At 35.9% G+C, this 24,916-nt stretch overlaps 2 protein-coding genes across 5 annotated transcripts; both read left to right on the top strand.

Annotated features, from left to right (window-relative positions):
- Nucleotides 1–1,931: 1,931 nt before the first annotated feature.
- Nucleotides 1,932–5,002, top strand: LOC121247549 (probable serine/threonine-protein kinase At1g01540). The gene is given in 9 exon segments (XM_041145908.1): nucleotides 1,932–2,379; nucleotides 2,382–2,426; nucleotides 2,429–2,756; nucleotides 3,329–3,433; nucleotides 3,526–3,648; nucleotides 3,741–3,911; nucleotides 4,030–4,159; nucleotides 4,258–4,467; nucleotides 4,571–5,002. Coding segments are annotated over 9 exon segments (1,383 nt in total). The 5' UTR covers nucleotides 1,932–2,192; the 3' UTR covers nucleotides 4,655–5,002.
- A 9,726-nt stretch (nucleotides 5,003–14,728) lies between these two features.
- On the top strand, nucleotides 14,729–17,037 carry LOC121246223 (protein BPS1, chloroplastic-like). 4 transcript variants are annotated; one of them, XM_041144295.1, is made up of 3 exons: nucleotides 14,729–14,876; nucleotides 15,029–15,070; nucleotides 15,763–17,037. In XM_041144295.1, exon 3 carries the CDS (start codon nucleotides 15,776–15,778, stop codon nucleotides 16,820–16,822), a length of 1,047 nt encoding a protein of 348 aa, XP_041000229.1. In that variant the 5' UTR covers nucleotides 14,729–14,876; nucleotides 15,029–15,070; nucleotides 15,763–15,775; the 3' UTR covers nucleotides 16,823–17,037. The 4 variants fall into 4 exon arrangements, with proteins under 4 accessions (XP_041000229.1, XP_041000230.1, XP_041000233.1 ...); XM_041144296.1 differs by having other exon boundaries at nucleotides 14,762–14,876; nucleotides 14,968–15,070; XM_041144297.1 differs by having other exon boundaries at nucleotides 14,790–14,876; nucleotides 14,995–15,070.
- The last annotated feature ends 7,879 nt before the right edge of the window (nucleotides 17,038–24,916 follow it).

The following is a 24,916-nucleotide window of genomic DNA, read 5'->3' as shown; positions in this document are numbered from 1 at the left end:
TTAACCTGAAATCAACCTGTTTTGCCCCTTTTTTGGGATTTCCAATATGTTCCACGCTTTGCCATTTTTTCATGCTTTTAGAATCTTGTGAAAGCCATCCATCTACAGCTCCCTCTTGCAATCAAACTCCAAAGAATATTTTCTAACTTTATTTATGGAATCTTCACCAAATAATAATAGCAAACTATCTGTGGTTTTCCACCAAGACTTTTGCCTTAGAAAAAAGTATTTTCCTATACTTTTATTAGCTGATCTTCACCACATTTTCTTTACTTTCTTTTGTTTAATAGTAGATGAGCTTGAATCAAGACCCACCACAAGTGAAAGCATCTATCCACCAAATCAAAATGAATGCTTAAAAGTCATGCATTATTGCAGGAGCCCCAAATAGACTCGTAAAGAGTTATCCTCGACTGATTAGGTCCACAAGCAAATCATTACCTCGTCTAAATTTCAATTTTATCTATAATTAAACCGATATCATTATTGATGTAATTAACAAATAGCGAATTTTATATAAAAATAAAATAAAATATATTATAAAACCCATTTCATACGTCTTCTATTTTATTTGAGACTCTTAAATTCAAATAAGAACGTGAGATTATAAATTTTGAATAAGAATTTGATAGAATCGTTTAATTAATGAGAATCGAAAGAAACACTTTACTACAAGATTATCATACTTCATAATTCACCCCAAAGAAAGCAACCCCCAACTGTTGTCACAAAGACAGAACAAAACAACAAGAATCTTCTTCACATTACATAATCTGTAATGCTCTCCTCCATTCATTTGTTTGGTAGGCTTTTAAGCCATTTATGCTTCTTTCTTGAACCAAAAACACTCTATGCCAAATTTGTCATGATCCTGAACATTTCGTAGCGGAAAATGATAGGGTTATTACCTTCTTACTATTTATTTATATTTTTTTATTTAATTTTTTTAATTTTTTAATTTTATTTAGTGGTTAAGGAAGTGACTATTAATAAATTATATATATATTTTTATTTTTTCTAATAATTAAAGATGTTAAAAAAATATTTAAAAAAATGATAAAAAATAAAAAAATTTAAATACATTATAACTAATAAATAAATAATAAAAAGATACTAATCATGTCACTACCATTCTGCAACATGACTTGCAAGTGGCAAAAGTAGCAAGCATTTTCTGACCTACCTTCCCATCTGGATCAAAAAGGTTACAAAGTCACATTATCACTTGCTACACATCCAAAAGTCTTACATTTGGGAGGAGTGGGGGCCTACCTGCAAGCAAGCAATCATCTGCAACAAGCAAGCATTTTCAGCCGTCTAATCTATGAAGGATGTATTGTATTGTATTGTATTGTATTGCCTGCCCTGTCTATATTATAACGGTCATCTTTTGATTGAACAAATACTATTGTTTATTCCCTTATTTATAAAATGATAGAGCCTTGAGAGCATTAACTTTGTTATTATTTCTTAAGAGAAAAGTTTTCATGGACTCTTCTATAAGTTAAAGTAACATACCTCACTGCTCATTTGAGGGATGTTTTAGAAATTTTTTAATAATCAACTTAAAAATTAAAAATAATTAAAAAAAATGAAAAGAATTTAATTTGTCACTCTTAATTATAATGTGTAAAAGGATCTGCTTAATACTATTTTCTCTTTCTTATATAAAATTTACTTAAAAATTACCTAAACATAATCTTAGCATAAAAATGAGGAGATTTCTATCCATGGAAGTGGGAATTTGAAAAATAATTACATGTTCCTTATCTTTTCTTACTTTTGTAGATGGAGGAGATGCATCAAGTTTGAGGAAAATCTTGTAGGGTCTCGTTGTTGTTGTTGACTGAATATAATTATTAATTTCATAACTAATAAATAATCTTTAAAAAAAATTATTACTAAAATAACTTAAAAACATGGCTCAAGGCCTAATGCCTTGAGCTAAAAACTGCAGCAGCATCTTTACAGCTACTGCTACAGAAAAGGATACACACATTTCTCAATTCATAAAATACTCTTTCTCCCACTACGCCATTCTTCTGGTATTGTTTCCAAATCTTCAAGTCTCTTCACCCTGTGTTTGCCGGACGGTAAACCCAGTTCTCCAGGTTTTCCGGCAAGTCCAATGACACCTACCCTTTAATTCCTTTGTTTTTGTGTCTCTGTGTATCAATACACGCAGTCAAATAATGTCGGTTTACGACGCCGCATTCGTGAACACGGAGCTGTCAAAGCCTACCTCAATCTTTGGCCTTCGCCTCTGGGTCGTCATTGGCATATTCATGGGCTCGCTCTTCGTGCTCGCCCTCTTCCTCCTCTCCCTCTGCATCACCTCTCGCCGTCACCGCCGCCCCCACAAGCACGCTAAACCCAACACCCCGCGACCACTACCACGCCTCCCATGCCCAAAGAAATCCAGGAAGTCTCGCACCCCAGGCTCCTCCACCGGCAGATATCCAAATCGAGATCGGCAAGCTCGAGCACCGCGTGGTTGTGCTGTCGGATCGGTACTCGAGCGGGGAGAGCAAGGGGACGGCGACGGTCGAAACGGGATCGTTCGGGAGCGGGAGCATGGTGGGGCCGGAGGTGTCGCACCTTGGGTGGGGCAGGTGGTACACTCTTAGAGAGCTGGAGGCGGCCACCAATGGGTTGTGCGAGGAGAATGTGATTGGCGAAGGGGGGTATGGGATTGTCTACTGTGGGGTCTTGCCTGATGGCACCAGAGTCGCCGTCAAAAACCTCTTAAATAACAGGTACTCTATGCACTGCTTTATTCCACTCATATTGTTGTGTTAGACACCGTTTAGAACATTTTAATCTGGGTCTCATAATTTTCCTTTGAGATGATTAAATTGCAAAGGAAAGATGGATGGCTTCTCTCAACTGTGCCTGATGGAGTGATTGGATTTTGTGCGTATTTGACCATATTTTCTTTTCTTCCTTTCTCTCGCCAAGTTCTTTTCCGTTGGTCATGGTTATGTGCTAGTTCGTTTTTTTCTTGTCTTCTGGTTTATTTTCTTTTCTTTTGTACAATATTGTTTCTTGACTGCGTGAAAAATGAGAATTCTGCTGCAACGTAGCACGCTTTCGAGGATGTCCATTTCCTTTTTAAGCCCTTCTTCCCCTGATTAAGCCTGAGTAAGTGATGTTTCATTGAGTAAAATTTTATCTTTTTCACCTCCTCTCCCCCTTCTTCTAACTGTTTCACTAATGGCTGCCATACTCAAGTGGACTCCATTATCTTTACCGACTCGGATTTTTCTGTGTTCCTTGGCTTCAATGTGTATATATAATGCATTAGCTCAATTAGCTCATTGATAAGCAGGGGTCAAGCTGAGAAAGAATTTAAGGTGGAGGTGGAAGTAATTGGGCGGGTGCGGCACAAGAATCTCGTCAGGTTGCTTGGATACTGTGTTGAGGGCGCATATAGGTATCAATAATTATCTTCCTATTTGAGCCAGGGGTTGTGATTTCTGTAGTGTCTAGAGATGTAATAATGTGTGATCTGGTTTTGTTTCTTAGGATGCTTGTATATGAATATGTCGACAATGGAAATCTGGATCAATGGCTTCATGGTGATGTTGGTGCTGTCAGCCCTCTAACATGGGATAACCGTATGAACATCATATTGGGAACGGCAAAAGGGTGTGCTGATATTTTGATATTAGTTTTGCATTAGTTTCTTTTTCCATCCAATGCATGCAATTGAACACTAGTTGTGACTTTTGCTCTTGCAGATTGGCCTATCTTCACGAGGGTCTTGAACCAAAGGTTGTCCATCGAGATGTAAAATCTAGCAACATACTACTCGATCGTGAATGGAATGCTAAGGTTTCTGATTTTGGGCTTGCTAAGCTCCTGTGTTCTGAGAGGACTTACGTGACAACTCGTGTGATGGGAACATTTGGGTTAGTCCATTTGCTTTGTTTTAGTTAAGGATGGCCTTAAACCAATGTCATGCATTGAGGCAGTTATTTGTTTTCTTCTTTAAGTTGGAAAAGAATCTCTCATCCTGTGTTTCTCTAGGTATGTTGCGCCTGAATATGCTTGCACTGGAATGCTGAATGAGAAGAGTGATGTTTACAGCTTTGGGATACTTATCATGGAAATAATTTCTGGGAGAAGCCCTGTTGATTATAGTAGACCAAAAGAAGAGGTTAAAACTCAAATCTCAATTGGCTTATTTCTTTAAACCCTTCTTCTATAAGGTTCCCTTCATTTGCTAACTAAAGGTAAGTACCTAAAAAATTGCAGGTGAATTTGGTAGATTGGTTGAAAACCATGGTTGGATACCGAAAATCTGAAGAAGTTGTTGATCCCAAGCTGCCTGAGATGCCCGCTTCAAAGGCACTTAAACGTGTTCTACTGGTTGCTCTTCGGTGCGTTGATCCTGATGCGACGAAGAGGCCAAAAATGGGACATGTGATCCACATGCTTGAGGCAGATGACTTACTATTCCGCGATGTATGCATTATATTTTGTCCATTTTTTTCTGAAGTGTTTTTCTTGAGGAATTCTATAACCCATCCAATTTCCAACTCCATCCATTTCTATGATTAATATGCAGGAACGCAGGATTGGGAGAGATCCTTCCCACATGCATAATGATGATCAGCCAGAAGACAAGGCTGTTTCAAAATTAGGCAATTGACAATTTGGTCAAGGGACTTCTGATACAAGTAAGGTGATAGTGGTAACTAGGAACCATCATCAGCCACAACTAGATGGAGAATATACCATCACTCAGTTTAAGTTTCCCCTTAGTTTTTTAAGCTTGTTTTATCCAATTATTAGTTCCCCATTTTTTTGATTGTCCCTTCAATTCCAAGCAAACGATAATATGCATGTATTTCATATTTCGTTTACATTGTCTTTTCCGCACTGCCTCAAATTGGGATGCAATTGTACAATTCAAATCATTCATTCATTCCTCACTTTGTAAAACAATAGCTGTTAGCATATTACATCAAATGTCTATTCATAGTTTTCACGTTACAAATTTTGTTATTTGTATGTCCAACCGTTAGTTAAATAGTCGTGTTCTCAAGAGGATATCAATTACTTGGCATGTTTGGGATTCCATTTCACCATTGCTGCCAGCCTCGAACCAGATGGCAATCACTAGGGTGGTGGATCCAACTGGACCAGCTACTTTGATTGAAACCGTTAAATCAAATCACATCACATCACTGCAAAACCGGATGGCTCTGTGAGTTGGACCCCTCAACCAGTAATTCAGCTTTTATTCATGTGGTTTTTCTTGTCCCTGTTCGACCTGCTAGCTGGGCAGGCCAAGATCTAGACTGGAACTGGGGTCATGGGTTTTATTTAACAATCACTACCAGAAAATTCTCTTGCCTACTCGTCTTTAAATATTGGCATTTGGCAGGAGATGGGAAACCCCCCCCCAAAACCCAAAAAAAAAAAAAAAAAAAAACTTTTTTTGCTTTTGTTTTTGTTTTTGTCTCTTATTAGTTATTACTCCCTACAGTATTGAATAGTTTATGGTGTTAATGTTGCCAGCAGCATACTTGAATACTAAATAAAAAAACAGAATTCTTTTCCTGCCTGCCTGCCTTATTGTGTGCCGGCTTCTTTGTAAGTTGACAAATTTTGACAAACTGCATTATTTCCTAAGACTTGGCCATTGAGATCGATCTGAATTACTAAAACTGAGTAGCTTTTGGTGTTGATTAGACTCTTGATGCTTTATGGTGCAATTTTTTCATAAAAATAATGATGTTAGTTTGAACTTTGAAGGGCAAAGTTTTATCTCTTTTCCCTCAGAATTTTAAAGGTTTAGGCCGAATTGAATACAGAAACGGTTTGATATCATCTTATTATTATAATTTTTTTAATTTTTATATAAATATAATAAATAATTTAATTTTTTTAAATTTTAAGATAATAATAATATTTTAATAATATTTTATTTAATTTTAAATTAAAATTAACTCTTTCCATCTCATTATCTAAATGAGACTTGAATCTTTTCTTAAAAGTCTAATATTTATGAAGCAAGCTTGTGGAAAACTGTTCAGAAGCTTGTGAGTCTTTTTATGCAATTCTCTATTTTTTTTATTTACTATTATTATTGGCTAGACAGCTAATATCCGTTTGGGATTGAATGACCATGAATCCACGTGATGCTTTTAATGCATGCATGCCTACCTTCTGGCTGAAAATGTAGTTCAGCAATAATCCTTTTTTCTTTCTGTCCGTACAACAATTGGCCACTTATTTTATTAACGATATATTTTATTAATATTTATGCAACACCACCTAAAATTTTATTTACTTTTTAATTCCTTTCTTCGACTATAGACATAATAAGTTAGTCATATAGTATTTATTGAATATTTAACGAAATCTAATAAACTTGCACGAAAACATAATAAAATAGTAAAATATATTTTATGTGTCTATATTCAATTTTCCTTTTCAATTATTTAACTAAATTAGATGGTTCAATTTTTAATAAAGATAGACATATTATGTGGGTGCCGGTAACATTTGATGTTATTCGTACAAGTTTTTTTTTAGACAATACGGACTCCACAAGAGTATTTGATATTGTATTTATCTCTATGCATTGAACAATCTAATTGAGTCGAGCAATTGAAGAGTATTTTACTTCTTCATGTAAACTTCGAAACCCTAATTCATAATTTGTCTTTTTATGCACTATAGGTTATAAATTCTATAAAAGAGAAATATTATTTATAGTCCTAGGGTGAGCAAGCTCTGCACACTTACCTTTGAAAAAAATAGGTAAATATGAGACCTACATGAAAAAATTATTTTTTTAATATTGTACATCACTTTTTCAAAGAAAGTGCACGGACTTGCATATCCTAAAATTATATCTAGTATTACTCATTACAAAAAGTTATTTCATTCTTAATTTGATTATTTGTACGTGAAAATATATTAATACATTTGTTAATACGTAAATTTGCACAACGGGTCGAAATGGAGGAAAGAATTATTCCCAGCCCACGATGGTGATTTGGGCTTCGATACGGTGTTTCTTATGTTCATCCATGAAATAAATAGCAAATAAACAAATAAAAATAAATATAGAAAGATACAGAAATTTACGTAGTTCAACATAAGAGCCTACGTCCACGTGGGGGTCCACTATGATAAGCGATTTTACATATCTCTCATGACTTCACATGTCTCTCAATATAATGGAGAAATTTAGTTCGAGAGGTCAAAGAAGATGCCTCCCTTGATTTAGGGTTTAGGAGTCTGAGTCAACTTCTTTTGGTTTATCTTTCCTTGCCTTATTTTTTTCATGCCTTATCTCTTGGCTTTTTATTAGTAATAGGTTTTTAATGGGTTGGACTCGGTCAATTTTATCTCTAAAAGATGCTCAAGATTCTTAAGGTCGACTTGCTCAACAAGAAAGCCTTGAGAATCTTTAAGTCAACCCTGATGGAGATAACCTGTAAAAAATTGCAGAAAAATCAATTATGGGAACTGGTCCATAGTTTCTCGTTGTTATGCAATGGAGATCTCCATGAGTGGTCCTCAAGCAGAATTCGTGAAATTTGTAGTAAATGCCTTCGAGTAAGGGCCTCTCGGAAGTTTGTTTGTAAGTACGTTTGCCTAATAATCAAGTGTACTGATTATTGCATGTGATTGTTTATCGTTAGCAAAGTGCGCATATTTTCATATTTGGTGATCGTTTTTGTTTTTGGTAGCATTAGCGGATCTTTTGCCCCATGATGCAATTTTATGTTGGTGTTTAATGTTTTATGTTTTGTTGTAGATGTAAAAGTTTGTTTGTAATAACCCGTGCTTAAGAGTTAGGGAGCCCATCGACCCCCTGGACCCATTTTAGACGGTTGCTGAGCCCGTCAACTCGTTCTCGAAAGAAACCCGCGTGAGGCGGTTGTAGAGTTTAGAGGCTCGTTCTCGGAGGTAATTCGTTGGCGGCACTATACACAACGTGCACAACGCTCCAATCTGGTGAGTATCTCTGCCATGTAGGGCGGCCGCCCTCAAATCTCGTCGTGCTATGGGAGTGGTGGTTACAGGTTCTGCTCGATGAAAGAACTAGTTGTACGCCGTGCACCCCTTATGTACACTGTGCATGGCATGCACAATGCATCTATCACTTGCACAATGCATGCCATGCACTCCACCAGTTTACTCTTTTTTTTAACAGTGTTAACGAAATAAAAGGAAAATAATAGATTAGTATCGAAAAATCTTATATGTGTTTTTCTTTTTTTTGGAGATGATCTCACGAGCCAGGGAATCATCCTTCCCCCACATTTGGTATAGATAATAATTGATCCCACAGATAACGCCAACTACTCATGTGTAAATTTGCACAACAGGCCGGAATGGATGAAAAAATTATTCACGACCCATGATGGTGATTCAGGCTTCAATACGGTGTTTTTCATGTTCATCCATGAAATAAATAGCAAATAAACAAATAAAAATGAATATAGAAAAACACAAAAATTTACATGGTTTGATATAAAAGTCTACTTCTATGGGTTGCTTGGGGTGAAATCCACTATGATAGGCAATTTTACATATCTCTCATGACCTCATGTGTCTCTCGATACAATGGAGAAATTTAAGATTTTGGGAGGTCAAAGACGATGCCTACCTTGAGAGAAGATCCATTAGTCACTGTGCGTGATGGAGATTTTGTCTAGGGAAATTGTAGAGAGTCTCCCTCATTTGTAGAGATCTCCTCATTTTATAGAGATTTATTTCGTTACTTGAAGTGATTGAATCTAACTTGTCTTGTGATACATTTTCTTTTTACGAATCTGAGTCAATTTTTTTTTTAATTTATCTCTTCTTTACTTTATATCTTGACTTATTATTAATGATAGATTTTCAATGAGTCGGACCCAATCAATTTTAACCCTAATAGCCTTTGTGTATGAAAACTAAAAGAGATGCTGAAAACAAACACCGAATAGTAAAGGATGCTTACTTTGAAGGAAAACAATGCCTAGAAAGCAACCAAAATCTTCCAACCCAAGTCGGATATGTAGGAGCGTATGTTTTCTTCTTGTAGGCCAACTTCACCTTTGAACAGAATTAAATCCTGAGGAAAATAGCAAACAACGGTCGGATTTTGCGGATCACGAATGATGATAGTGACTGGCCACCGTTTATATGGTCATGTCGGCCTTTTTTTTTTTTTTTAAAGAAAAACCCATTTTTTTTTTTCTCCAACAGAAAAAAGGAGTTTTTGTTAAATATAATATTCTAGTCTGATTTTTATCCAAACGTGTTGATATTCTATCAATTATTAAATAAACTCTTATTTTTTTAAACTAATAAATTTATAAATAATATCACATCAATATAATAAAAAATAAATGGTATAATATATTATATTTTATGTCAAAATTATCTCAATGACAACTTTCATCAAAACATCTTAAATAAGATTTCTTTGACAAACAAAAAAATAAAACAAGAACAATTTTTGCAAAACTTATAACAATTTCTCAAAATAAAACTTTTCATTACATTTTAATTCATTATTATTTTTATTTATAAAATCTTGATCATGAAATTATAGAAACAATCATGACTCAAAAATGTCATTTCCATTTATTATTGTCATTTTCATTTATTATTTTCAATCTGATTTTCAAATTGATTCCGGCCAATTCAAAATTGTGCTTTTTTTTCTTTGCCTTGTGATCAAGTCAATAGCTTATAATTTAGTCTCGAGATAAGGTCAAAAATAAACTAACAGATAAAGTCAAGAAGAGACTCAGATTCTTAAAAGGAAAGACACTCAGATTTCTAAAAGAAAAAAAGCTTTATAAGGCAAGTTGGATTCAATCACTTCAAGAAAATAGATATTTATATAAGGAAAAGATCCATCACAAATCTGACAGACTATCCAAGCTCTCTCCACAGAAGCGCCCTATGTGCAGACTCCACCACACATAATGATTTCAAAGTATCTTCCCTAAATTACTCCATTGTATTTTGAAATATGTGAGGCCATGAGAGATTATAAAATCACTCATTATAGTAGATTTTACTTCCAAACAACTCGTGGACGTAGGCATTATATCGAATTATATAAATCCATGTGTCTCTCTTTATTTATTTTTATTCGCTTATTTATTATTTATTATATGGATGAACATGGAGAGTATCGTATCGAAACCCAAATCACCAACGTGGGCCGGGAATCATTCCTTCATCTCTTCCGGTTTGTTACATGAATTTTAGGCATTAACACCTCGTACGTGAGATTTCTTAAACAAAAAATAAGATAATTTTTCATTATTGTGCATAGCAGGCATGAGTTGTAGAAAATTGAACAAAAGAAAATGAAATTATTTTCTTTATTTGGTCAAGAGAAAAACTATGATTTAAATAGACCTCTATTTAATTTATTTAAACACTATATATATCATACTTTGCAAAATATGTCAATTGGACAACACTAATTCAATATTAAAAAAAAAAATTAGAATGAAAATAGAGATCTTATCAAAAGGACTTCATGCTTTCTCATTTTGCCTTTGGAAAAACGATCTCCCTAGTAGGGGTGTACAAAAATCGAAGAAACGTAACTAACCCAAACCAATCGAAACTGGCAGAGAATCGGTCGTCCAACAGCAGAACTATGTCAAAACTGACATCGGCCGGTTCGGTCCGAGTTTGAAGCTGGACCAGACTGCTGAACCGACCGATTATATATATATATTATATACATATATAAAACGACGTCGTTTCACTTAAGTGATTGAAACGACGTTGTTTTGAGATTGTAGTTTGTTAAAAAAAATATACGAAACAGTGCCGTTTTGACCTAGGGTTTAATAACCCCCCCTCCCCTCCCCTCCCTCTTCTTCTCTTCCACTTCAAGCTTCACCCTTCAGCCTTATGTGGCTCAACCTTCAGAGTGCCACTTCTAGCTCGCAGGCTTGCAGCTGTTATTCCATCATCAGTGGTCACCTCTAGCCCTCCATTGTAAAACGGTCCAACCCTGCCCCACCTCTACCTCGAACTCATTCCATTTCCACGGCATTAACGCTGTCTTTGACTAGTTAAACCCCCCACTCGTAGTGCCCACCGCGTGATGCCGTGACCAAAATACTTCTCTCATCTCTGCGACTCTCGTCCGTGACTCACTAACTCGTGTTCGGTGTTCCAATGATTTTTTGAGGTGCAATTCTTTTTCCACGTTTTCACTTGATATATTTTTCATTATATTAAATTATTTTTCATATTATTTGTTGTCTAATGAGTTTATTGTGTATGTACAGGGATTGAAAATTTCTTGATCTAATTTTTGGTTGTGAATAGTAATCCGAGATAGATCTAATTCCCACTGTGAGTGTTACTAACTTTAAACTTACTATTAGATCAAATTATTAATATTGGGTGCTTAATATTGTGTTGACAATCTTACTATAAAAATATTTTGAAATAAATTGTGAGGTTGATGAGCGAACTAAAATCTAGATTAGAGTCTACTTGTGATGTTTGCTATGTTGCAAATTAGCTGTTGTGTAATCGTGGTGATGTTTGTTCTTTGTTTGTTTTAATTTGTTGTGTTTTGTAATTAATTATGTATTTAATTCTTCACATGTTATATGGATTCTTTGTCAAGTCCAATTGATTTTAATTCGAATGAACAAACAATTAATTTGGAAGAGATGCAAACACCAAGACCCCTAAGTGCTCCTAATAGTACTAGTTGTCCACTTTCTAAGAAATGGAAGAGAAATAATCCGTCAATTGTTTGAGACCATTTTACAAAGGTTGATGGTTGTCCCGTAGATGATCCTAAAGTCAAGTGTGATTATTGTGGCAAGATATATGCTTGTTGTCACTCAAAGAAGAACAAAACTTCAACTATGTAAAACCATATACTTTTATATCCCAAAAATCCTCATAAACTGGAGCATTTGGATAGATACAAAAAAATATTGGCAGGTGAGGCAACACCCGAGGAAAGGGTTGGAGAGAGTGATAGTAGTGTGGTAAGGAATTTTGTAATCCACAAATATAGTGAACAGACTGTAGGGTTGGCGATTTCAGATATGGTAATTATTGATGAATTGTCATTTATAATTGTTGAAGGATAATGATTTAGGAAGATGGTTTGGTTGCTTGATCCTTTTTAGAGTTTGCTGACTCCGAGAACCGTTGAAGCACTTATTTGTGTTCAGAATTGGTTTCAACATCCACCAACGCCAATTGATATTCGAGAATCCATAAATAATATAGAGAGTTTTATGGTAGAATCAGGAAATGTTTTACTCATTTAATATTCATTTACTTTTATAAACTAATTTAAGTGTTTTTCATCAACCAAATTCATTAATATTTGATAGTTTAATCTTATTAATATTTTTATATAGAGTTGGGAGCACAATCAGACGTCACAACTATTAAAGACTGATGACAATTTGGATGTTGCTTGTAAATCAATTTGGATGTTGCTTGGAAATTTATTTGGATGTTGAAGAGTTAGTACAATATTATTCAAGAGTAATTGTTGCTTACTTGTTTAGGAAAATTTAATTTAATTTTTAATGTGTATTAATTATTAAACATCTAGTGGAGTTTTTATTTTTATAGTTATCTAGTAATTATTATAGTAGTATATACTTAGTAGTTAGTAGTTAGTAATAGTATAAAATTACAAATGACATTAAAATTAAAATGAAGTTGAATATTTAAAATGAGTTTTAAAAACTCAACAAATTTAAATTTGAAATCAATTAAAAAAAAGTCTAAAAAGATATTGAATAATAAATTGAGAAAAAAAAAATTCCAAAAAATGTAGAATTGAGCAAAAACAAAGGCTCAACAAAGGGTCCAAAAGACTGGCCCAACCGACCTAGAACTGGCCGGTTTCACCCATCTGAGTCCCTAGCCTAAAGAAAAATCTAGCAATCAACACCATTAAAAATTGGAATTATTATTGGGTTTTCTTTTTAAATTGGGTCAGAAAAAATGATTTATACAAGGTAAAAATAAATAAGTTCCACTTAATCCCTTTGTAAAAAGGTGAAGCACCCTCTGAATTTTTTTAGTAGAATTATTTTTTTACAAAGGTTTATGTGAAACTTATTTATTTAAAATTTATATATAAAAAATAAATAATATTTATAATTATAGAGTGTATAAATACCGCATATTTATTTTAAATAAAATAAATAAATATATGTCTCATATAAAGAAATTAATTTTTTAATAAAAAATTTTACTTTTTTATAAAAGAAGTACGCATCCATGACTATCGATCATTACTCGAAAACTATTATAATCCTTACCATAATTTCCAGTTTCCACCGACATTTCAGATATCACCTGAGTCATTCATCCACACCAGATTCGTCCCTGATTCATTCCCATTAATAGTAAGCAAAAACATTGGAATTTTTTTAGTGTATTAAAAAAAAAAAAAAAAGTTTTTCCTTGTTATGATCGAACACTTAGGACAAGTATCGCCATTTAGAAGTGTCCAGTTCGTACAGAAGCTGCACCAGAGCGAGACCCAGAACGACCAAGACTCGAAGACCTTTCTATTTTTTTTCTTCTACTCCTCCTCATCCTCCTCAGCAAGTAAGCATTTATAGATAAATTAACAGATACAAGATACAAGTTCGGTAGGATGAGAGTCTCCTACAATTTTCTCAAAATTAACACACATTACAACACAAAAGTAAAATACAAAGGGGGTGATCGGAATTAAAAAATTGACTCTCACCCAATTCTCACAAAGGGAAACTGTTTGGTGATGATTTTTATATAATTTTATGAACAGACTATTAAACTATAACTAGAAGCCACAGTACAAAGGGGTGTGCTGCAACATAGCTTCCGCAGGTGTGGTGGCACGTGAAACTTGCGCACGATATAGACTGCACGTGAGGTTTATGCGCTACTCGAATGGGTAGATTTCTTCTGCCGTCTTGAAGATCGGCGCCTGAGGAGGCTGATGGCGGGTTGCATGTTGGACTTTGCTCGCTGGAAAGCAAAAGATCAAGTAGTTTCGGTGCAACTGGTGAAAAACTAACATAAAAACTATGGAAATAAAAACCTAATCAGAGACTAAGGTTGGCGAGAAAGGGAGGTGGGTGAAGCCAAAGCTTCAGCCCCCTCCCCAGTGAACAGATCAAACTCTTGGAGGCAACAATTTGTTTTCGAAAGCAAGAGAAAAAATGAGAGAAAAAAAATGTTCCTCCAATTCTTTCTTTGACATTCTAAAATCTCATTTGTTTTCGCACGAAATGAGATAAAAAGATGAATTAAAATAAAAATTTAAAATTTAAAAAAGTATTATTAGAATATATATTTTTTAATATTATTATTATTATGAAATTTGAAAAAAATTAATAATTTATTTGATTTTTTGTAAAAATTTTAAAAAATTATAATAATTAGATGAAATGAAATGAGATAAGATGAGATATGTTATGAAAACAAATGAGAATAGACTTTTCTCGTACTCTAACCAAAGAAAAATTTTATTCATTGTCCCACACTATACTTATTTTTATTATTAAATATGTGATATGTATAGATAAGTAGTAGAAGAATTCAATTAGTTTAAAATGAATAAAAAAAACAAAAAAAAAAAATGGAATGTGAAATGTAATCATAATAATAAAAATAAAAATAAATAATAAATAATGTATCCGTTAGTTGCAGACGGCCCAGTGAACTCTTCACACGTGTCGCTGCCTCTCTCAACCCCCACTATATCCCTTGGGTTATCCTATCACTACCTCGGTATCCGTCTTCAAAACAAGAACAAACCTACCCCAATCACACGCCAGGAAATTTCAAGGAAATATCGTCGCAGACTCTGAAACTCCCTTCCGAATAGATCTGATCCAAAACTTCTGGTACGTTTTCCTCTCTCTCTTTTTGTTCCCAAGCTCGGAAAAATATGCAATTAGAGCAGATGGTGATTTGTTTTGGGGGAAAATTATCTAGGGCTTGGGTTTTCTAAATTTTGATCAGATTTCTAACGATCGGAGGTTAATTTTGGGTTCAGATTGGTCTAATCAGGGTTATTATTCAAAGATCCGACTGTTAGGTGAGTTATTTGCTTTATACATGTGTATGCCTTTATCTATTTGTGTATATATTTTTTTTTCGGCCTATTTTTATGTTTGGTTGTCTGTGAGAAGTAAGGGGTGTGTGTATGTTTTGATTTTCGTCCTATTTTTATGTGGATATCATTATGCTTAGGTGGTCTGTGAGACGTAAGGGTTTTTTTTTAGGTGGTTAAAATCTTTGGCCGTTCGAAGATGTTTTGCGAGATGCGGACTTGCAAAGGTGCGAGGGGATTATTGCTTTAGGTTTCACTAGGACGTGTTTTTTTGCTACTGAAATGGAAGAAAAGCATCAAGAAAAACATTTTTTAGTTATGTTTTCCTGCTATTGGGTCGTTGAGTTGGGCTTTTCATCATCATTTTTTTTACCTATAAAAAAAAATGATGAAAAGCTTAACTCAACGAACCATAATGATTCTATTAGGTTACATGGAATGGAACTCATTTAATAATGTTCCAAATAAGTCGGTTGTTTCATGGATGGTTCATGTGAAAACATCTTCGCTGAAGTGAGTTTTTCCTGGGGGTTGCCTCATGGGGTTAGTTATATGGCATGCATATATTGTGAATTGTATCATACATTTTCACATGCCCTTTAATTCTACCATTGTCTATGAAACTGTGCCTTGACATATGGTTTTTCTGAGGCTTTTCTCTGTTGTCATATCAGCAGTAAAATCATCGACATGAGTCGTCCACATGAACCACACCAGCCCTTCTTCCCATTTGGGAATCCTTTCCGAATGTTATCATCATCTCATTTGTCTCGAAAGCTTCTTATACTATCAAATACTTTTGAGGAAACCTTGGCAGGGAGGCTAGGAAGGCTTAATCCCAAAGACAAGGATGAAGTCCTCGGCTTTTCATGGATGAAATTAGCAATGGAGTCACTTTGTGAAACGCATAACGACATAAAAACCCTCATAACAGAGCTTGAACTCCCCGTGTGTGACTGGGATGAGAAATGGATAGATGTGTACTTGGATGTTAGTGTGAATTTGCTTGATGTATGCATTGCTTTCAGCTCTGAGCTCTCACGGTTGAACCAGGGAAATCTCTTGCTTCAGTGTTTGCTACACAATTTCAAATCCAACTCTTCAAAGCTGTTTATCCGGGCCCGATCTTCACTTGATGGCTGGAGACAGCATGTTAATTCAAAGAACCCTAGAGTTGAAAACTGTTGCACCATTTTGGACAAGCTTGTGAAGTCACTGGATCTTCCCAAGGTTAAGAACTCAGCCAAAGGTAAGGTTTTAATGAGTGCTCTTTATGGAGTTAAGGTGGAGACAATATTTGTCTGTAGCGTCTTTGCTGCAGCTTTCTCTGGTTCTGGTAAAAAGTTGCTAGATTTAAATGTTGCTGACAAATTTATATGGGCACAAGCTTATACTGCCCTGCAGACTAGTGTGAACGGGGAAATTAGAAATATATTGTCCAGTGGACAATTTCCAGTTTTGAAAGAACTTGAAGCAGTTGATACAAGTGTCAAGAAATTGTATCCCATGATTCAAGATGGTGTCGACCTTGTTGAAGTGGAAGTATTCCAGAATTCTGTTTCAGATTTGGGAAGGAGAGCCGATAAACTTTCACAAGGACTAGATCTTCTTACAAAGGAAGTGGATAGCTTTTTTCAGTTAGTTTTAACTGGGCGTGATGCTCTGCTTTCTAATCTAAGAACAAGTGTTACTGATTCTGATGGAAGGCTTATGGGAAACGGAATAGAACGAGTTTGAAGTTGATTATGCTGGAACTAAACTCAATCCGAAATACAGATGGGTTTGGGTATGTGGTTTTCTGTTTTCCTATCTATCATAGTGTACCTTGTTGTGTCGCTTATCATATCCAGTATAGTATGAGTTGCAAGGAATGTTGTGTCTCTGTGCTACTGGAATGCATCTGTATAAATTACAATGTAATGTTATTACTATATGAAAGAATGTGGCGTTTGCAGAATAGGTTGTCATTTCAAACTTGTTCAGGAATCACAGGAAGACTTGTCGATATGACCCCCTGCAAAATACTAACACTTTTAGGATTTGTTCTCTTGACATATCTCGGACCATTATCAGATATCTTGTATATTAATTTTCTGATCAGACTTTTTGATCTTTCTAGATCCTGAAGTTATCATATGGAGGATGACAGGTGAGGAGTTCCTTCTTCCTGAATCTTTCTGGGTCATCATCAACTTGCCCAGTTTTGGGTGGAATTGACGGGACCCCAATCCAAACTATACCATCTGAGGCCCCAGGCTACAAGCAGCTCAAGAAAATTGTGCTGTTGTATTTTTGGGTCTCTTGCCTTGTCGCATAGAGCTCAAGGAATGACTGAGGCTTACGGATTTTGACAATGGCTGGGGAGCAAATCTTTCAATGCCCCCTGGAGAAACCTTCTCCTGAAGCAACGGATGCCAAGTAAATCTAACCTTCAAACCTTAGTGATCGAGCCTGGGGCTGTGTTACTCGCCCAAACTCGGCTTGATTTATGAAAAACTAAGTTCGAGTTTGGCTAGAAACTTGAGTTGTATTTGAGTACTCAAGTTGAACAGGGCTCAACTAAAGATTTTTTATTTTTTTACTTGTTTTAAAAGAGGTAATAAATAAATAAATATATAAATACATAAATGGGATAATAAAGAAGTTGATCAATTTCGTAAATAAATCGACCATGTATGAAGTTGCCACCAATCTTGACCTAAAAGAGAGGAAGCATGCAGTTTGTTATCCATAAAGAGTTCTGCTGTTTACAAGCCACTGTTGTTTAGAGAATCATACGCTAGAGTGCCATTGTTGTCAATCCAGGTGATGTCTCTTGTATCTCTTTCTAATATCTACGTATTTGCTCAGACCTCTTGCCTTACTTTGTCTCTCTCTGATCGCCATTGAAGGAATGTATGTTGGGTCTGTGTCACTTAATGTTTTTCACCCACGAAAGAGAGTGAATAGTGGTCAAGGTTCCCTCCGGAGATTCCTTATTTTATTTAAAGCTCATTGACTTTTTTTTTTTTTAGATAAAAGATATTTGCAATCGTGAATTGTGCAACCGTCGCGTAATCATTTTGAAAAAAATAAACATATGAGATTCACATGAAAAAAATTAATCTTTTAATAATAGATTTCATTTTTTTTAAAGTAATTACGTATCGTTTACGTATTTCACGGTTATATATTGAATTAATTTTTTTTTTTAATAATTCGGTGCATGTTCTCAAAGTCATTGTCTCTGTCTCTCCTCTGTAATTATCAAAGTTTGGGACTAGCACAATTACAACTGTCTGAGTTGTGTCCATTAAACCAAAAAACCTGTGCCAGATTTCATTCATACTCTTTTTCTACCTATTGCTGTTTGGGATTGAAATTGTTTGTGTTTTTGAAAGGTGTTTTTTCTGCTTGTTAAGGAAATTTCAACCCCCAACTCGCCCTGACAAACCGATGCAAAACCGATTGGTCTGTTTTGTGAGTTTTGGGTTAGTTTTTGGGAATGAATGGTTAAACCGACGAAAATGGGCTGAGACTGGAAAAACCCAATAACCGTACAGATTACAAGCGCCCTCCGTTTAGATACAGAAATGAATTTATTTCATCTCATTGTTATAATTTTTTTAAATTTTTACAGAAAATATAATAAAAAATTCAATTTTTTTAAATTCTAAAATAATAATAATATTTTATTCAATTTTTATCTAAAACTATCGCATCTTATCTCACAATCTAAATAAAGCCTATATTTGGTCCACCAACACCCCCACACTTGTCCTAGCATTGGAATTGTCGTCGCTTGCTCCACTATTGCAAACCATCTGCAGCACCATGCACCACATCCATTGGTTCACAAGCCTCTTTTGATCAACTTTCAGAATAGTCCTTTCGAGAAGCTGTTGGCTTGTTTTCCGATCTTTTCCTCTATCTTATACTCATCTTTTCCTCTATTGTCCTCATCCCTTTGCCGAATGTTAATTTGTTGCCTCACATACTAAAATAGTTGACACGCAATACCCTGGCAGCCTGGCTGCCCACGATCCGCCACTTACCATTGCCAACTGTACTCTGAAACAATCTAATTTAGCGTATCATTACTTGTAGCTTTCGACTATAAAAATTATATCAAATAGTGTTATACCGCACCTGTTTTTATTTTTGATCTTTTTATTTTTTCTCAACATGTGCGTGGCGTAGAACTACTGAGTAGAAGAACTCTATACTATAAGAATAATACCAGTATATCCTCTAATTTTGACCGTTCATGTATTTAATTTTTTTTATTTACTGATTAAAGAAGTGACTATTAGTGTATTGATACGCTATCGGAGCTCCGATATAAGATCGGAGCTCGACGTGCGCTCGACGTGGCGCTCGAGCGGAACTCTTTCAGAGAGGTTCGCTTGACTTCCGCTTGACATGTCGCTCGAGCGAACCTCTCTGGAAGAGGTTCGCTCGACTTCCGCTCGACATGTCGATCGAGCCAATGTTCAATACAACGTGTGCTCGACTTGCGCTCGACACCTCGCTCGAGCGCAAGTGTACAGTAAAAAAAATTTCGGAGTCGGAATCGGAGCTTCTTGGAGCTCCGACTCCGACTCCGACTCCGAATAGATATTCGGAGCTACTCCGAATTCCGACTCCTAATTCCGATGACTCCGACGAAGTCGGAGTCGGAGTCGGAGTGGAAGTCGGACAGAGTCGAAATTTTCGAAATTTTGCACACCCCTAACTCATACTATAATATCAAACTTCCAAAGTACGCTTGCAACTGCTTTTGAAGACAGTTGCTCGTTCCATTGAGAAACATAAATCCGAACTAATTTATTGGCTTCATTGTCATTTTTTACGTTTATTTCTATCCACTGAATTTGCTATAAAGGGTTGTACGTTGTGATTTCCTTTTTATATTTCATTTTAAATTAATGAAATATTGTTCGAATATAAAATAATGAGAAATATTTTTGACACAAAAGAATTTTATAAAAATAAACCTACAAATTAATGTGGGTTGATGTATTACGTCATATTATAAAATTATTTTGAGTAGTGCTATATGTACTTACAGTTTTACTTGCAAAATTCATTTTGTTAGTTTTCTTTGGAAATTCAAATTTTGAATTTCAAATTTCATGATTTTCAACATATCAATAACTAATATGTGAAAAAGTAAATTTTTTGTAAATTTTTCGTAAGTACATTTAGCATTTTCCAATTATTTTTATTATAAAATAGTTCTAACGTATTATACAAAATCATATTAATTTATTAGTTTATGTTGGAAAGCACAACGGAAAAATATCTCAAGCTCAGCTTATAAAATTACTCCACAAGTTTTTTCTAGATTGATACTCCAACGTTTCCTCTTAGTGGTGAAGTGTACTACGTAGTATAAAACTAGAGTAACACTTAACAAATCCACAGCCTAAATATTTTTCAAGAGAGAACAAAAAGAGAGAGTTTTTAGTGTATTTTCAGATCATCACAAAAACCAATTAAGGAGGACTATATATAGTCCTCCTACACACGGTTGGCCTTAAAGGCCAGCCTTCAATTGCCATTTTGAATGGCAGTAAGCCATGCGTTACAAGCAAATAACGCATGGCTTAAAGTCATGCGTTACACTGTGGTTTAAGGAGGGGGTCAGCCCCACGTGGGCGCCCCTCCATCTAACATCTCCCACTCGCACACAGTGGGCATGACCCCAAGTCTGCATCTCTCTAATGTTCTCAATCTTGTTCATACAAATAAATAGGCCATGCGACCACCAAGCACATCTGTAGAAATGTGGGAGTACATATACCAAATCTCTCCCAGAGAAGACTAGTATAGTAACATCCCTAAAGTGTCTGATCATGTCCTAGATTCATTCGATCGCATCAAGATCAAGCATTTTCGAACCCCCTTGAGTTAAAAACTCAGAACAATGCTTGACTACCTCCAAATCATTTCAATGTGTTCACAACCTTTAGCCGTTACCAAGATGTAGCGTCATTGTTTGACGTTAGCAAACATTATCGAAAATATGATATCGAAGAGTCTTCCCTTTCACTCAATTTTGGTCCAACTACTTTCCCAACAATGCCTCTTTAGACCGTATCAATCATGACTATAGATAGCATGCCAAAGTAGCAGACATCACAACCTCCATCTCGTGACATAGTCAAAAGTAAATGACATTGAAAAAATGAGACCCACACAGTGAGAAAGAGAGAAACATTTTACTCACTTCCTCATATGGTCGTATAAGCACATATAGTATGAAACACATGCTACGGTGTATTTCTCTTTCTTAAAGAGCATATGTCTATATCAACACCGTGCAGATCTTAGTCTAGCCGCTCCTTAAGCGTCTAACCCGAATCTATTTGCACGCCTCCAAGACGTCAAAGAGGAACTCGCATCTGGCTTATTACAAGCTACATGGATGGTGGGGTAACCCATGCATAATCCTATAAATAGACCTCATCTTGCTCCCACTAAGGAGACATAACTTTGTGTCAACCAACTTATCCCTTTGGACAAGTACATAGGGACACAATGTCTCATCTCTACTCGCTACTTAAGCGCTAGAGGTGATCACTCGTGTGAGTGAGCCGATCTAAGCCTGTTAACATATCTTGTGTATGTGTACTATATAAAAAAAACAATACAATAAAGACAAGAACTGAATCATATTGTATTAATATCCCAAAGGAAAGGTTATATCTCAATGTTATTTGAAACACAAATTACATTTACAGTCTACGCAATCCTAGATTCCTAACATGAGCCTCAAAGACATCTCTTGCAATAGGCTTCGTTAAGGGATCAGCAACCATGCGACTCGTAGAAAGATGTTTCAGAACCACTTCCTTTTGCGCTACCATGTCTTCGATGTAGTGATATCTGATATCTATGTGTTTGGTTCTTCCATAATACTTTGAGTCTTTAGCATATGCGAGAGCTGCCATGCTATCGCAGAATATCGTCACTGGATCTGAAGTATCCGTACCAATGTCTAAATGTTTGAAGAACCTCTATAACCAAACAGCTTTTTGAACTGCTGCAGAACAAGCTATATATTCTGCCTCCATAGTGGATAAAGCTATACAGGGTTGTTTCTTGCTGCTCCATGTAATGGCTCCTTTATTGAGCAGAAAGACATGTGAGTGGTTGATTTGCGCTCATCTAGGTCACTGCCCCAATTGGCATCACTGTAACCTCTTAGCTGCAAATCTGAACCCTGATAGCACAACATATAGTCTGCAGTTCCCTTGAGATATCGCATAATCCTTTTGACCGCTTTCCAGTGAGCCAGTTCGGGGTTAGATTGGAATCTACTCACTAAGCCAACTGCATAGCATATATCAGGCCGAGTACACATCATTGTATACATCAGACTACCCACAGTATTAGCATAAGGGACACGGGCCATCTTTTCCTTTTCTTTTTGAGTCTTAGGATAAAACACTTTAAACAAGTTCTCGCTTCTTGCAACAGGGGTGTCAATGGGTTTACATTCATTCATTAGGAAGCGCTCGAGGACTTTTTTTATGTAAGTCTGTTGGTACAAACACAAAAGTTTCTTTGAGCGATCTCTATAGATTTTAACTCCCAGAATGTATTCTGCCTCACCCATATCCTTCATCTCAAAATTGAAGGATAACCACTTTTTTGTGGCGACTATCAACCATTTATCATTTCCAGCTAGTAGTATGTCGTCAACATACAATGATAATATTATGAAACTCTTTTTGGACCTTTTGACATAGACACAATGGTCCTCTGTGATCATCGTAAACCCATTCGAGAGAATGGCTCGATGGAATCTGAGGTACCATTGTCTAGATGATTGCTTTAGGCCATATATAGATCGTTTGAGCTTGCACACTTTACGCTCTTGACATTTGACCACAAAACTCGTTGGTTGATCCATATAGATCTCCTCATCTAGTTCTCCATTGAGAAATGCTGTCTTAACGTTCATTTGGTAGAGTTTCAAATCCATGTTTGCTACTATAGCTAGAATTAGGCGAATTGAGGCAAACCTCACCATTGGTGAAAGGTTTCCTCATAGTCTATACCCTCCTATTGGGTATATCCTTTCGCCACTAAGCGAGCTTTGTACTTATCTATTGATCCATCCGACTTGCGTTTGACCTTAAGAACCCATTTGTTCCCAATAGTCTTATGCCCTGTAGGTAGATCAACCAGATCCCAGACCTGATTAGTCTTCATAGACTCAATCTCATTATTAAGAGCTTTCATCCACTCATCTTTAGTAGAAGATGAGAGAGCCTCATGAATTGTCCTAAGCTCGTCATCATCGTGCAGAGCTACCATAAAAGCTTCCCCTTCAATCTCAAAATGACGACGGGAAATACTTTCACGTGTGCTTTTACGCGGCTGAGGTTGTTGTGATTGATTGACAAGTGGTGTGCTCCCACTAGGATTCATATCCTTTTTATAATTTGTAGGAGGTTGAAGAATTTCTTCCTCATTCTCAACTAAATTCCTTGGAGCACTTTCCTCTTGTTCCACAATCTCATGAAGTTCTAAACTCCTATCAACCTCACCTCTACTTGGAAACTCATTTTCAATGAAATTCACATCTCGTGACTCAATCTCAGTCACACTTCCATCAGATTGTTCACCTATTAACACATACCCTTTAGAGTGTTCTGAGTACCTTATAAAGATACACTTCTTCCCTTTAAGGCCTAACTTCCCATACTTATGAGAAAGATCGTGAACAAAACCCGTTGAACCCCATGGCTGCAAGTTACTCAAATTGAATTTCTCGCCGGTCCATAGTTCATATGGGGTGGAAGTTACTGATTTGGAGGGCACTCGATTAAGAATGTAGGCAGCAGTCAAAAGTGCATCCCCCCAAAAAGAAATTGGTACATTTGCTTGTGCCATCATTGACCTAACCATCTCAAGCAGTGTTCGATTTCTCATTTCTGCCACACCATTTTGCTGCGGCATACTCGGCATCGTCAACTGTCTTTTGATTCATTTTTCATCACAGAGCTTTTTAAATTGCTCAGAGAGATATTCTCGTCCTCGGTCTGTTCTTAGAGTTTTTAAACTCTTGTCTAACTGATTCTCAACCATTCTTATATATTTCCTAAAGCATTCCAATACTTCAGACTTATGGGAGATTAAGTAGACATGACCGTAACGTGAAAAATCATCTATAAATGTGATGAAGTAGACATCTCCGTGTCTTGCCCTCACACTCATTGGACCACAGATGTTTGAGTGGACTAATTGCAATGGAAAAGATGCCCTAGTGACTTTTCCAAACAGTTTTCTCTTAGCTTTTCCCATTAGACAATGTTCACATGCGGGCAAGATGACCTTAGTAAGATTGCCTATAAGGCATTCTCTAGCTAACCTAGCCATTCTATCTTGCCCTATATGGCCAAGCCTAGCATGCCATTTATATGAATCCAAATTATCATACGTAGAAAGAAAAGCAATAGACTCATTTATATTTGAATAATCCAAATTCAATATCATAAAACCGTCTTGAAGAAAAGTATTGCCATAAAACATATGGCTCAAATAAAAGGAAACATAATTGTTTTCAAATACAATTCGAAAACCAAGTCTTAATAGAGTGACTACAGAAAGTAAATTTCGTCGGATCTCGAGAGCATATAGCACATTGTGGAGGAAAAGAGTGCGGCCACCCTGCAAGTCCAGCTTGTAGGTACCAAGACCCAGTACCTCCACGCTAGCTCCATTTCCCACCTTGATATCACGGCTCCCAGCTGGAATCTGGCGATACTCCACAAATCTGACTCTGTCTCGTGTTATGTGTTCGGTCGCTACTGAATCAACAGTCCACACAGGATAGGA

The sequence above is a fragment of the Juglans microcarpa x Juglans regia genome, chromosome 1S, assembly GCF_004785595.1.
Source record: "Juglans microcarpa x Juglans regia isolate MS1-56 chromosome 1S, Jm3101_v1.0, whole genome shotgun sequence".
NCBI lineage: Eukaryota > Viridiplantae > Streptophyta > Magnoliopsida > Fagales > Juglandaceae > Juglans > Juglans microcarpa x Juglans regia.
Note: the sequence above shows the minus strand (reverse complement) of the source record. Positions and strands in the feature narration are given on the sequence as shown.